Raw genomic sequence first — 15,101 nt, 5'->3', positions numbered from 1 at the left:
AGCGGTATGAAAAAGATCAGCCATTTTTTATGCCACTAGCCTGCTACCTCAATGCTGCTAACAGGAAGATGAAAAGAAACTTCTTGGTCTTTCCATTCAGCATGAAGATTATTTTGATTTATTTGCTTCAGGAGTAGAGCTAAAAGCATTTGCTGTAGTCCTTTTATCCAACGAGGCCCTGTAATGCCCCACATCTCAGTGCCTAGAAGAAATGAAGGGAAAATGAGTTTGGTTTGTATTCAAATGTAAACTTATCATATTTTTCCTTTTCAAAACAATTCAGAATCTAAAACTCAGCTGTCCTTCAAAATTTGCAATTCTTCAAATTATATAGGATAGGTCACCAAATAATAAACTAGAGTATTAGGGGTAACTGTGTAAAAATACATGAAAAAAGTTGTTGTATTAGGGAAATATAAAAATTGTCTGCAAAAACAATTAATATAATAATGTATTACATCATGGAAATTGTTCGCAAAGTTGTTTACTGTATCAGCTAGGCCAAATTGTATATGTGTGAAGGAACACGAATGCAAGCCACAGATGTTACTGCAAACTTTAAAAAAAATCAAATTAAAAAAAACCCAGATAAAATGCAAATGCTTCATAAAAATGGACAGATTTGCCCACCACAATTTGGAATGTGTAGTTTCAGACTCTCTTTGCAAAGATACTTGTTTGATAGGGCTGCTGAATTGGACTAGAAGCTAGGTACATATCTCAGTCAAAGCTCTCTCTGTAGAAGTTTGTACAAATACAAATTTCTGTGACAAAAGAAGTAAATATGGTTCTGCAGCATACTCCTCATATAAGTTATTCAGGGGTGTTAAATACGAGCAGTCTCAAGTAGGTTGTGCAAAAGTCAGTCCACCAGAGAGGAGTAAGCAAACAGAGTCAAATGTGGTCTGAAAATTATAGCTAAGTTGAAGGAATCAGGCAAGAGCAAAGTCATAAGGAGGTCAAGATTCATAGTAGGTTGAAGAAGATAAGTATTTCCAATAGGAAATGACAAGGCTACCTGCTCAATGAGATTTTTTTTCTTATGTTCCAACTAACCCACACTCTCCTGGATCCAGCTGGTAATGATCAGCTCACAATTGGACCTGCTACTCCCTTGAAGTCCAGCCTTGCAATCTTGCCCTTTGGCCATGCTCAACTCACCAAACCTCCCCCTAACCATGATGGTGCCATGGTTAGAGGGAGTTAGGTCCTGTAGTTCGGGCTCTGCATATACAGATGGATGATGATCTGATTCAAACTGGGCCTGGGTTGGGATCTGGATTTCTGAAGAGTCTGGATCTATTTCTGGTTTCTCAATCCTACAACTCCTCTAAATCTGAACTGGATAATGTAACTATGGTCAATACATTGTACTAAAATGTACTTTGATTGGAAACACATGCCATTTCCAACCAAAATACATTCTAATACAACCCATGCAATTGGACTGTGTTTCATGTTACCCCAACTTTCCACCAAACAAGGAGAAATCAAGGTTTGATGAGGAAACTTCTCTGTTCTTTTCAGTGTTTATCTGTTCTCCCTAGGCACTCTCATTCCACAATTTTACCAAGAAGGAAGAAAGGAAAATAGAGTGATCCAATACTATATCACCCTAATTTAGATTTAGCTGATATCTCCTCTATGTCCTTTTCTTTTATAGGTTGTCATTTTGTACTTCGAGCCAAGTGTTTTTCGCTGTGTTCTGCTAAGGTGGGTTCGTCTCCTCGGATTTGCTACAGTTTATGGAACAGTCACACTCAAGCTGCACAGGTACAGGATACTTTGCTGTTTCCACTTTTGTGTAAATTTAAGGTGCACACATCCACATGTGTATGGCCAAAAGTACAGGAATGGATTATGGCCCTTTTCTCATAATAGACATCACATTTTTAAGCAATGAACTAGTATCTTTTTCTGCAGACGTTTTATGCAGTCTATGATCAAATAAACCCAGCAAAGGGCTTGGTCTTCTGTCTTCTTATGTGTGAGCAAACCTATAAAGTTGCCTTACTCATATCTTGTTTAAAAAAATAACTTCCTATATGCGAAAGCAATTTTTAGGAAAAACTGCTCTAAAACAAGAGGGGTGCAGATCTTTTTCCTAGTCAAGGACTACACTCCCCAAAATAGAACCAGGAAAAAAAGAAACAGGAAAACCTGGACAAAACTAAATTTGATTTAACTTTGATTAAATATAAACTCAATTCATTAAATACAGTTACTGTGATTAATTCCCCTTCCTGCCACAGTATTTTTTTTCCTTTGGTAGCAAGTATTGAGAGGGTTCTTGGGGAGCATGATCCCTGAATCTCAGATTATGCATTTCTGCATTATAGTAAAGAGGTTGTTTAGTAAGCAAGAGACTTGAATGCTGACATTTCTAGAAAGGAAGTTGTGGCAGCTTACGAACTAACAAATATTATATGAAAATAAATGACAGATCTTTAAAATGACAGAAAATGCTTGCCTGAAGGAAGGCTGAACTGTAATTTATTTCTAAGAATTTTGCTGCATCAAGATTATTCAGCACTGCCATTCTGCAAGATTTTCTCATCAGAGGCATGTCTTTGGTTCAAAGTTTTCTGGGGTATCAAGTTCTGGGTGCATTGGCTGAGCTGGCTAAGCTACAGAAGAGGATTACTAGTGAGCATGACTCAAATCTATTTTCATATGTAAGCACTCTGATAAATATTGATTTTGAGAGCTTCTGTATTCCTTCTTGTGGAAAACTTTGCTAAGGGACAAATAAGCAAAGCACTAATAAGGAGATAATAATCTCTTAATGATTTCTAGCAAATAATGAAGTTGCCCACAAACCAGGGCACTTCAAAGGGATACACAGTCATTCTAAGAAGTTGGCTCAGCTGTTATTGTACAGCTCAGCTATAGGGATTTTTTTTTTTTATTATTATTTTTTTTATTTTTTACAACAAACACATACAAACAATAACATAAAAAACATTAAAAAAAACCATCTTCCATTTTAAACCGTGTGTCAGCCAGTTACCAATCATTTGTGCCATCCTTTCATAGTCTTCACTCATCATTTATATAGAATCTCATGTCATCTATCTAACATATATTTATATATTTATCAATTATCAATTATTATTCATTTGTTACTAGTCTATAACATCAGCTTTCATAATAAGATTTATATCATTTTTATCCATTGATTATATATATATATATATATATATATATAGTAATTTATATCAGTTTGTCAAGTTTCTATTATATAATTTGCTGATCTATTACATTACTATATCTTTTCATCCAACCATTGATAAAACAGATCCCATATCATATAGAATTGTTTATCTTCTTGCTCTCTAATTTCAAATGTTAATTTACTCATCTCTGCACATTCCATAATTTTCTTAATAACTTCCTCCTGCATAGGTACTTTTTCATTTTTCCAGTTTTTAGCAAATACAATTCTAGCCGCTGTCAAAACATTTACAATCAAATATTTCAGTTCTTTACTATATGTTTCAGGTATAATTCCTAATAGAAATGTCTCTGGTTTAAAGTCTATATGTTGTTTTGTCATTTTTTCCAACCATGTGTGGATTTTAATCCAATATCTTTTAGCTTCTGGACATGTCCACCACATATGGTAATATGTACCGGGCTTCTGATGACACTTCCAACATTTATCAGACTTGTTCTTATACATTCTCGCAATCCTTGCTGGAGGTAAATGCCACCTGTAAAACATCTTATACAAGTTTTCTTTATATGCAGTTGACATTGTCATTTTATAGTTTTGAGACCATAGTTTTTGCCACTTCTCTAAATCAATTCCATATCCAAAATTTTTCCCCCATGCAATCATTGTATCTTTAACCTGTTCTTCCTCCATCTTAAATTCTAGTAAATGTCCATAAAGTTTTTTAATCACCTTTTCATCAGTGCCCATCAAAATTTTATCTAAAACAGTCAGCTCATCATAGATACCTTCTGTTTTAAAATCTTTATCAAATCTAGATTGTATTTGCAAATATGAAAACCAGTTCATTTTTATACCTTGTTCTTCTAACGCTTGCATAGTTTTAAGTTCACCCTTTTCATTCAATATCTCAGTATATCTAACTGTTTGTTCCTTTTTATATGTTATTGAATAAGAAAAAGCTTCAATAGTGGATATCCATCGTGGAACTTTTAAATAATATTGTCTTCTTATCTTCTCCCAGTTTAAAAACAATGCCTCTCGAATATAGTGCCTTCTAAAGTAGCCCTGTGTTTTCGTTCCCTTATACCATAAGAAAGCATGCCAGCCCAACAACAGGTCATGTCCCTCTAAAGTCAATAGTCTATTATTTCTTAAAGTTATCCAGTCCTTTACCCACATCAGATTTGTCGCCTGATAGTATAATTCCCAATTAGGCAAGGCAAACCCACCTCTTACTCTTGCATCTTGTAGTAATTTAAGCTTTATTCTTGCTTTTTGCCCTGCCAGATATATTTCAATACAATTTTATTTAAATCATCAAAAAACTCTTTCCCTAAACGAATTGGAATTGTCTGGAATAAATATAACATCCTAGGCAATATATTCATCTTGATAGTGGATATTCTCCCAGTCATTGATAATTGTAAATTCTCCCATTTTGTCAGATCTATTACAATCTGTCGTTTAAGTTTAAGATAATTATCCTCCTTCAATGTACTACATCTTGGTGTAATGTATATCCCTAGGTATTTAACCCTGTTTGTAACCTGTATTTCCAAGACTTCTTCCAATTCTTTCTTTTGCCTTGCTAGCATATTCTTTGTTAATATCTTTGTTTTGTCTTTATTTATTTTTAGTCCTGCTACTTTTCCATATTCTTCTATCTTTTCAACTAATTTAGGTGCTGTTTCCAGTGGGTCCTCTAGTATAAATACTAGGTCATCTGCAAAAGCTTGCAATTTGTACTCTTCCTTTTAATCTTCATTCCTTTTATTTCTTTCTCTTCTCTTATATTCCTGTTCAACACTTCTAGTGTTAAGACAAACAACAAGGGCGATAGTGGACAACCTTGTCTCGTCCCTTTTGTTATGTCTATCTGTTCTGTTAAATCTCCATTTATCATGATTTTTGCAGTCTGTTTATGATATATTGTTTCAATGGCTTGGGTAAATTTTCTACCAAAGCCCATTTGTTCCAATTGCAGTAGCATAAATCGCCAATTCACGTTGTCAAAGGCTTTTTGTGCGTCTAAAAATATCAGGGCCATTTGCTTTTCAGGGTGTGCCTCATAGTATTCCAGTGTGTCCAGAATTACTCTCATGTTGTCTTTAATTTGTCTCTTTGGCAAAAATCCGTTTTGATCGGCATGGATAAAATTATTTAAATATCTTTTTAGTCTTTCTGCCAATATTGAAGCAAAAATTTTATAATCTGAATTTAGTAGAGATATAGGTCTATAATTTTTAACCTGTAGTGGGTCAGTGTCCTCCTTTGGTATAAGTGTAATATATGCTTCAGTCCATGTTTGGGGTATCCTCTTCTTTGTCATAACTTCATTCATAACTTCCAATAGTTGAAGGCTCAATATGTCCTGGAAGGTTTTGTAAAATTCCACTGGCAGCCCATCTGGACCCGGGGCTTTCCCGACATTCTGCTTTTTTAGAGCTTCTGTTAGTTCCATCATAGTTATATTCCCCTCTAACATTATTTCAATGTCTTTAGGTATCTGAGGTAATTTCGCTTTCTGTAAATGTTGTCTTACTTCTTCTTCTTGTACATTCTCTTGATAGTACAATTTTCCATAGTAATCTTGTATAATTTTTTTCTTGTCCTCATTACCAAAGTAGATCTGTCCTTCTTCATTTATCAATTGATTAATCCTTTTTGATTCTCTCTCTTTTCTCAGTTTATAAGCTAGCCATCTACCTGGTTTATTTGCATCTTCAAAATAATTCTGTTTAGCACTTCTAATTTTTTGTGCCAGCTCCTCCTTTTCCATTAATCCCATTTTATGTTTAATTAAATCCATTTTAGCTTTAATATCTTTTTTTGCGGGGATTTCTGTAACTCTTCTTCCAATTTTTTATGGTCATCCTCCAATAGTTTAAAAGTCTTTTTCTGCGTTATGTTTCTTTTCCTTGTATAATCTATTATTAAACCTCTTGTATAAGCCTTCATTGTATCCCAAAGATTCTGTAATGATGTGTCCTCTTTTTTATTTACATTAAAAAAGAAGGTAAGTTCTTTCTCTATTTTTTGTTTGAAATCTTTTTCTTTTAGTATCCTGTTATTTAAAGTCCATCTAGATCTCTTCCATTGTCCTTTCCAGATAACTACCATTGGGTTGTGGTCGGCCCAAATACTTGTTTGTATTTCAATTTCTCGAATGTTAGCAAATAAATCCGCTGACATCCATATCATGTCAATTCTAGACCAAGATGCATGTCTGTCTGAATAAAAAGTATATTGTTTGTTTGCTGGGTTTCTTTCTCTCCAAGCATCTTTCAAGTCTATTTCTTCTGTCATTCGAAGGAAGGATTTTGGCAATGTCTTCCTAGTTCTCTTTGTCAATTTCTGTGTTTTATAGTCTAATTGATCATTCATTATTCCATTAAAATCTCCCATCATACAAATATTAACATAATCCAATTCAGCTATTTTCATATGTAATTTCCTATAAAATTTTTCTTGATTGTCATTGGGCGCATAAATTGCAATTAAAAGAGTTTTAACATTATTATCTATTATTTCAACCATCAAAATCCTTCCATCATCATCCGCATAGATTTGTTCTGCTGGCATTGTATCTCTAATATATAGGACCACACCTCTTTTTTTACATTGTGGCAAGGAAGTGAATAATTTACCCATTTTTTTTGCTGCAACAAATATTCGTGTTGTTTTTTGATATGTACTTCTTGCAGACAAATTATATCAAACTTTAACTTCTCTAATTTATGAAATACTTTCCTTCTTTTAATAGCCAAATTAAGTCCATTTATATTGATCGTAATCAATTTTCTTTCCTCCATGTTAGGCTTTATACGAGGGTTTAATTGCTCTAGTAGATCTTACTTCTCGTTGTTCTCTAGGAGCACCATCTCCCCCACTTTCTTCTTTTTCTTTTCCAGTTGCTGCTGCACCTTCTTCTTGAAACTCAATTAACGACTCTTCCTTTTGTGTGTCTTCTTCTTTTCCTTTAAAGAATTCTGAATAGAATAGCTCTGCTTTTTGGACTGTATCAACTCTTTGTCTTTGCTCCTGCCAAGTGAACTGAAGACCTTCTGGAATCAACCATCTGTAATTTACTCCTCTTCTAAGTAACTCTTTAGTCAGGAATGAGTATTGCCTTCTTATATCTCTTACTTTTCTTGGCACCTGCTTCAGGACTACAATTTCTTTATCTTTGTACTTTAGTGTTTTCTCTCTTGCCACCTGGAGTATCTGTGCCTTAATAGTTTTTTTAGTAAATCTTATGTGTACTTCTCTTGGTAGTTTATTTCTCATTGCATATCTCATATATACACGAAAAATTTCATCCATCCCATCCGACATCTTCTCTGTGGTTATCTCCAATGCTTCTGCCAGTATTTCTATCATTATTTCCGCAAGGTTTTCACCTTTTCCTTCCTCTATGTTTTGAAATCTCAAATAGTATTCTGATTTATCAATTTCCCATCCTAGCAAGTCACTCCTGGCTTTTTCGACTTCACTCAGTCGAGTATCAATATCTCCAATTTTCTTATCTCTTTGTGTGTCTTCATCTTCAATTTTCTTAAATCTCTCCTCATATTTTGTCATCATCTGTTGTATACTTTCATCTGTCTTTTCAATTCTATGCTCAATATTCTCCGTCCTCTTTCCAATCTTCTGAATTTCTTGCATAATTGCCTGTAATGTCACTTCCTTCTCTTTTTCATATTGTATCATTGTCTGAATTGAACGTTGTCTCCCAGGAGGTGAAGAGGAAGCTACTGACGTTGATGGGATTGGGGCTGTTATTTTCTTGCTCATCTTGATGCTTAAAGCTGCAGAAAAAAGAAAAAAGGGAGAGAACAAGGCAAGAACCACAGATACTATTCCACAAAGTGAAAATGAAAAACAATAGAAAGGAGATAAAAATAAACCTGGAAATAAAAGGGAATGGAAAAGGAAAAACCTTCAGGCACTTGTCCGCCTTAATCCAATAGTATACAGTTAAAAAAAATTAAAGGAAGGGGAAAAGAAAGCTAAATTTCTTTTCCTTTAAAAATAAAGAAAAAAAGAAAAAGAAAAAAAAAACCAAGGCTCTAGCAAGAAGTACGCTACTGCCACTAAATGTCCAAGGCTCTTGTGACTAAATCAGGCTTTCCACCTTAAACATTTTCAGAATCCACTCTCCGCTGTCTTGTTTATAAATATTCAGGTGGCACCTATATAAACAGTTTATGATGCACTTCGCTATCTTTTTAGGAGTCCTTGAGTATGAGTAAAACAAGTCACAGTAGAAAAAACAATATATATATATATATCCAAGCCTCTAGGTGGCAGTGCTACTTTCTTTCATTAGCTTTCACTTCGCTTTTCCTCTTTCCCAGCCAGAGAGAAAGGAGAGGAAAAAAAAAAAGGGAAAAGAAGAGAGAAAGAAATATGCTTCTTAAAACACTAAAAAAAAATCTTAGTCCTAATGCTTGAAATCAGAAATTATTGAGTATCAAACAGAAAAGCCAGTCCAGTTGAGTTTAAAAATGAAATAAACCACACTCTGCCAGATTCAAGTCCATAAAAAGGGAAAGTTAAATAACTAAAAAGAATTTTCCCAAAGGCTTAATCTCGCCGCTTAGTCCCACTTTTCTTCACTTTTAAAAATTCACTTTGGATTACTTAGGGTGTTCTCTAAGCAAAATTGAATAATAAAGGTCCATCTCACCCGGTTGGCACACTTTCTTCTTCCGTTTGGAGCTGTCCCGGCTTTTGCAGTCTCAATGGCTGCCACTCCGTCGCTGGTTTCAGGGCTTCTCCCGGATCAACCAGAGATTTTGCGATATCCCTGGGATCAACAGGACGTGCCCTATCTAGTCGCCGTCTCTACGGGACGGCTTAGGTCCTTCGGGACCGTCCAGCATCGGAGATATCAGCTGCGATCTTGGGAGCTCCAGATCGCACACCGTACCGCCGCGATGCCAGCTCCGCCTCCCAGCTATAGGGATTTTTGAATTGATTGTGCTATGTGAAGACATCCAAATTTCATGGTGGAGATCTGCTTGGGGTCATGGACCTTTGAACATGTTACTAAGTTAAATTTTCTGGAGTTGGTGCTTCTATAAAGCTGGATGTGGGGAAAACAGTTTAGCCTAGAAGAACAGTGGTGCTGATATCACAGGTTAGCCTAGAAGAACAGATACCACACATCTTCTGATCAAGGTGGACAACTTATGGCTTTCAGGAAACATGATCCTCTGAACCCTTTTCCTTGTGGTCTTTAGAGCCCCCAAAAATCACATCCTGGAATGTTGGCAGTAGAGTCATGGAAAATGAAAAGTGTGGTACTTGCTTGCTTCCTTGATTTATTAACTTATTTTATTTTATTTATTTCCTGCCTTTTTTCAGTTAGGCTGACCCCACCCACTGTAACTCTTGAATATCAAAGTATGCCAACCCCCCCACTGGAAAGTTGCCAGCCCCGGTTATCTATAGACAAGAAAGCAGTGGGTTTAGATTGTACCATAGCATTGTGGAAATAGCACTAAAATGACCTGGTGAAAGGAAAGTGATAAATATCCAAAGAAACATGCATACTAGATCCACTCCACCACCACCAAAGATGGATATTTGGATATTCCTCATTATTGTATCTCCTTTTTCTAGAGTGATGATTTTCTCTACTCCACTTTAATCCGACTTGGACAGTCTTTTCCTTCCAAATAAAAGATAAAAGTTTGAATCAAGATCAAGATCAACTCCAAGATCAACACAGGTTTCTTGATAGTGCTACAGATGTGATATGCCATTTCCTCCTTCTGGGATTCTTAAAAAATTGTTTGATTTCCCAGTCTAGCCAACAGTCCTGAAATTCCCAGGTAGACCCTCATCCAAGTACTAACCGGGTGTGATTCTGCTTAGCTTCCCAGATCAGCCTCAATTGGCTCTATGCTACAAAGTTCTGGAAGCCATGAGGAAAAGCAAAGGTGGAGAGGTTAGTAATATCAGTAATATTATGCCTCTTTGTTCTGCAGAGCTTTGAAGGTGTTCCTTTCTCGAACAGTTCAGCGCATTCCATATATGACAGGTGGGCGAGTGATGAAGATGCTGGCTGTGATCTTTTTGGTTGTGGTGTGGTTTCTGACAGGCTGGACTTCAGCAGTGTGTGAAAACTTGGAGCGAAATATTTCACTCATCGGCCAAGGGCAAACATCAGATCATCTGATCTTCAATATGTGCCTGATCGACCGGTGGGATTACATGATGGCTATTGGTAAGATGCCATGGTTGTTGTTGATAACAATGAGAATGACCATTTGCTCAGCTGTTTTTAAAGGTTTTTTTAAAACATAGTACTCTTTTAAACAAAACACACAGTGATATTGTCAAATCTCATAAATATAATTAATTGCCTGTACATGTTTACTCGGAAGTAACTCTTAATTTCCTAAATGTTACTCCCAAAGATTACACAATTTTATAGCCTTAAACTGTTTGTTCACATGGTACTCTTTTGTAATTGAAAAAATAATAATTTAGCAGAAGTAAGTGATAGAAAAGGACATTTGGACTTTGTGACAGTTGAGTTTGACACATAGAAGCTTGTATGAAAATATTAAGCCTGCCCAGTCTTTGAAAATGTCAAAAGAAGTGCTTTGGATCTCACACAAGCACAGTATCTCTGTTATTCATTAAAGCAGTCCAACCTTTTTCAAACTTCTGCACATGAACCTGAAAAAAAGATGCTGTAGCTTTGAAGAATCCACTCATTAAAGTGAATGCAATTTTAAAGCAATTGTTTTTTTTTCCCCCAAGCCATGAAAAAAGTGAGTTGTATCTTTTTGAAGCCGACTCATTGAAATCAGTGGAACAAGTTAGTCATAACTAGTTTCTGTTTCACTGATTTCAGATGGTCTAATCTAAGCATGATTAAGTTGGGGATCCAATTCACTGTGACTAAAAAATTCAGAATTCATTGGGCCAAAGAAAGTGTTGAGTACTTTCTCTTTTGTGATATATATAACTGTCCATCCAGAGAACAGTGAGGATTCTACTATGTCTCAGTGAAGGCTAGAAAAATTATAGGCCTGGCTATGATATGTGAACTTCTTTTCTTTCTTTTTCTCAAGCTTGACACTACTTCCTATTCGGTATATTAGAGAAAACCAACTCAAACATGGGGTGGCTGAAGAGCAATTGTAGTAGTCTGCATTGAGTGGTAATATCTAACTAATTTTTGCTTTTCAAAAATTTGATCCACCACGTATCCAATAAACAAAGCCTTCTGTTACAATGTATAGTCCTCCCTCTTGGAAAAATTCAGACTTTTGCTGAAAAACTGAAATTACTGGCAAAATCATTTTCCCCTTTCTGCAAGTGTGACATGTATGCATTATCCATGCATATCTCTGATTTCAGGTTTGCTTATTAAAAGAAAAAGCAAATGCAATAATTTACAAACAAATGATACCGTAGTACACTGTTTTTCAGAAATAGTGAAATAAAATGTACAGCCCGTTTTCCAGACTCCTTGTTTCAGTTGCACAGGTTAAACCAAAAATTTAAACAATATAAGATTCAACAAATATGATTGCCATTTAGATGTGGACTTTCTCGTTAGGGTACATAGTAGATTTAATTAGTGCTGCCATTTAGGTGAACCAGCTTGAAAAAAAAATGAACCAAGTCTCTCTGTTCAGTTGTAGTTCTCCTCCAGTATATTTTGCAAACATTACATATGTTCCATAATTGCTGAGTAGATTTATGGTATGCTCCAGTGATTTAGTAGAAGAGCTGAACACATTAATCAATTATTAGGTGCAGTTACCCAATTACTGACTTGAGAGTAAACTGATAATATATTCTCTGATTTAAACATCCAACTGGTTTCTGGCAACATCACCAAGATGTCTTGATGGTCTTGTTGGCGTTTGGTTCAACTTTTCCACCTCTAGATAATTCCACTGGTGAATGGGCAAAGGCAGGATCAGTTTATGGAAATTGGGAGTCCAATGCAGCACCAGGTTTGTACCTGTACCCCCTTAAATACCAACGTAGATTAATATTGCTAATGGAGTTCTATAAAATGAAATAGTAAAACTATGTATTCAATATGGAATGCCTACAAAACTCGTATTAAAAATTAAAGATGTTTGCAGGAGAAACATTTTGGACACAAAATCTAAATACTTACCATTTTATTTTTTTTTCATGTCAAAATTACCTCTTAGGTTTTTATCCCATCTTTTTTATTCAGGAGCTCCAAGTGACACACACAGCACTCTTTCCTCTCATTTCCCCCCACAACAACAAACCCTATGAAGTCAGCTGGGCTTCATCTTTAGAGAGAGACACACACTTTCGCTGGGAGAGAGAACAGAATTGCTTTTATTTTGAAATGCTCTTTTCCTTGCTTTTTTTCCTTGACACTTCTACAGCAATTACTTCCATTTCAGCTACCCAAAGAGAACAAAAACAAAATCTATCACTACGAGAGTCCTCCTACTCTATAAGTCATATCTCAATCTCCATTTATTCCTACCCTATTTCCTGTCCTTTACTTACATATCTATCCATGAGAAGCCTGTCATTTTAACTCACAACTAATAAGCTTCCATGGGGGCCTTGGCAAGGGTCTTTAAGATAGAAAATAGGATGAAAGAGTAGAATGTCTGTTCTGCAGCTGCTGGGCTTGCTTTCTTCCCCAGCCTTGGTCAATGGCAGGGGGCCCAGAGCAGCACCGTAGACTTCAGCCTCAATTCCTCCTCAGTCATAACAGGCAGGAGGTGTCTGGCTGGGGCAATGGGGCAGCAGTGCAGCTGGAGTTTGGTCAGGCAGTACCACGCAGGTGAGAGCCACAGGGCCTCGGCCAGCGTGTTTCCCATGTCTTCAACCACAAGTGCCAAAGCGGATTTATTGTCTTTCTTTAGTCTGCGTAGAAGCCACCTTTCCTGCTTGGAAGGTCCTACCTGTTTCTCCTCTGCCCCCTTCCTGAATTCAGACTGCATAGGCAAGGAGGCAGGAATGCAGAGATCTTGGCTGAACCAGGAGCAGGGCAAGGGCAAGGAATTAGCAGCAGCCACTGCGACAGCCACTGTGACATGCAGAGTGCTGGGAAGGAGAGAGGGGAGGGACCCTGCTTAGATGGCTCCCACTTTTGGGGGCCCAGCATTCTGTAACTTCCTGGACCCAGGGATCATTGAAAGTAACCCTAACCCTAAAGGAACCAAAGAGAAACTCTTGTTTAAAAACTGGTTGGCTAAGGGGAAGGAAACACACCTCGTAAGGCGAATTAAAGACAGATTTCATATGGCTGGAGAAGAGTTGTGTAGGATAACTAGAGATAATCTTTTCTCATTACATCCCACCCTTTTTAGACAGTCTGGCTGTACTACCCCAGAAATCAAGCATAAACAAGATGGCTTAAAACTATAGAATGCAATGGGGTAAGGTGGTGCAGGAAGTAAATTGTATTTTGTTCCCCCATACAGTTTTTAAAATTTTTATATATGAAGTTGATCCCACATTTTTGTACATTTAAGAATCTGGGAACGGTTCTACACATCTCATTGGCCCAGAGTGTTTGAGGAATGTCTTTAAGAAATGGAAGAAAAGAAAAAAAAGATTTAGCACCGAGTATATTGCCTGCTTGCTGTTTATTGATGTAGTGCACAAGCTTTTTTTTTAATTTCGTGGACTGCATTTCCCAGAACATAATCTCTTGGGGACTGCATAATCAGTTGGGCCAAAGCATGAGTGGGTGAGGTAAAGCAAAAACTTTGTGGGAACATTCATTTTCTATCTGCCATGTCCTTTTCTCTTTCTGACATCTTCTTTCTTGATCAAGCAGCTTTGTGGCAGGGGAGGGACTGCTATCTTTTTTATCAGAGAACTAAATTGATTTCTCATAGAGGGCTTACAAACCCAGTCCAGACCCACAGTAAATTAAGCCAAGAGCCTTTTGGCTATAAGTTGCTCATTTTAGGTTTACTGAGTATATCTCCATGGGGAGATGCAAATGATGCCAATTACATCATATGTATCATTATGTCATGAAGACACAACATCACAGGGCTTCTTCCAAACATCTTTGTTAATACAGTATTCTTCTACTTGAAAAAGGCAGTGATGACAGTAAACAGAAAACATTGCATTGTGATGCTGCCATGTTAACTTCTGAACTGACAAAGCTGCATATTTAAACATATTCAACTTCTTTAGTGACAGAAAATTAAATTGTTTGAAAAAAGTGTTATAATATTAAATAATATGTAAAGAACAAAATTCAGTTTAGTGTGTTCTTTTTTAATTTCACCTGTTCAAGTTTATAATAGACATAAAAGCAATGGCTTACAAATTGTGTTTTATAAAAAATATGAAGACAAGTTTCAATAGATCTAAATACGCAACAAATTTCTGACCCATAAAACATATCTTTGAATACTCCTTTCATCTCATCATGAATATGTCTTCAGCTTCTGTACTCCAACTAAGATATCTGATTCTTTGATTGTGTTTCTCAAGTTATATTGGAGTGCACAGCTAAAAATTCGAAAGTGATGTGAGAATGTTGCTTTTATATATGTGTGTGTGTGTTTGTGTGTATGTGTCAGGAACAGTTATAATTAAGCTTTCTGCCACAAAGAGCAGGAGCAAAGAGAGATCTGAAAAAGATCTATTACTGTAATGTTAATGTTATTACAGAGTCTTGTTTAATGTTATCTAGGAAGCCAAAATTCTTAGAAGGGCTGGATAAGAAGGATCTGAATTAGGTCTAGTATAAATTTAGTGCTAATTTAGCCTAATGTGCTTGGCCATCCAAAACTGTGCCATTACAGTACAGCCAAAAAAAATATTTTTTTTTGAAATGTAATATTCCCTCTGACTGCTACAGCTACAAATAGATGCTATGGTCCAACTCTTCCACACACTCTTCTTTGCTTTTTTACCACAGCCTGATGAA

At 36.2% G+C, this 15,101-nt stretch overlaps 1 protein-coding gene across 1 annotated transcript in view; it reads left to right on the top strand.

The window, feature by feature from the left end:
• GPR158 (G protein-coupled receptor 158) overlaps window positions 1-15,101 on the top strand; it is a 128,845-nt gene that overhangs the window by 99,090 nt on the left and 14,654 nt on the right. The window contains exons 6-7 of the mRNA XM_088150527.1: window positions 1,664-1,773; window positions 10,174-10,412. Of these exons, the coding sequence (XP_088006653.1) occupies window positions 1,664-1,773; window positions 10,174-10,412 (349 nt within the window). The remainder of the gene's footprint in view (window positions 1-1,663; window positions 1,774-10,173; window positions 10,413-15,101) is intronic.

The sequence above is a fragment of the Python bivittatus genome, unplaced genomic scaffold, assembly GCF_059951505.1.
Source record: "Python bivittatus isolate LINGU-HERP-01145 unplaced genomic scaffold, Pbiv_v1 ctg000610_np1212, whole genome shotgun sequence".
Taxonomy (NCBI): Eukaryota; Metazoa; Chordata; class Lepidosauria; order Squamata; family Pythonidae; genus Python; species Python bivittatus.
The sequence above is the reverse complement of the archived record's forward strand: the minus strand, read 5'-3'. Positions and strand labels throughout refer to the sequence as shown.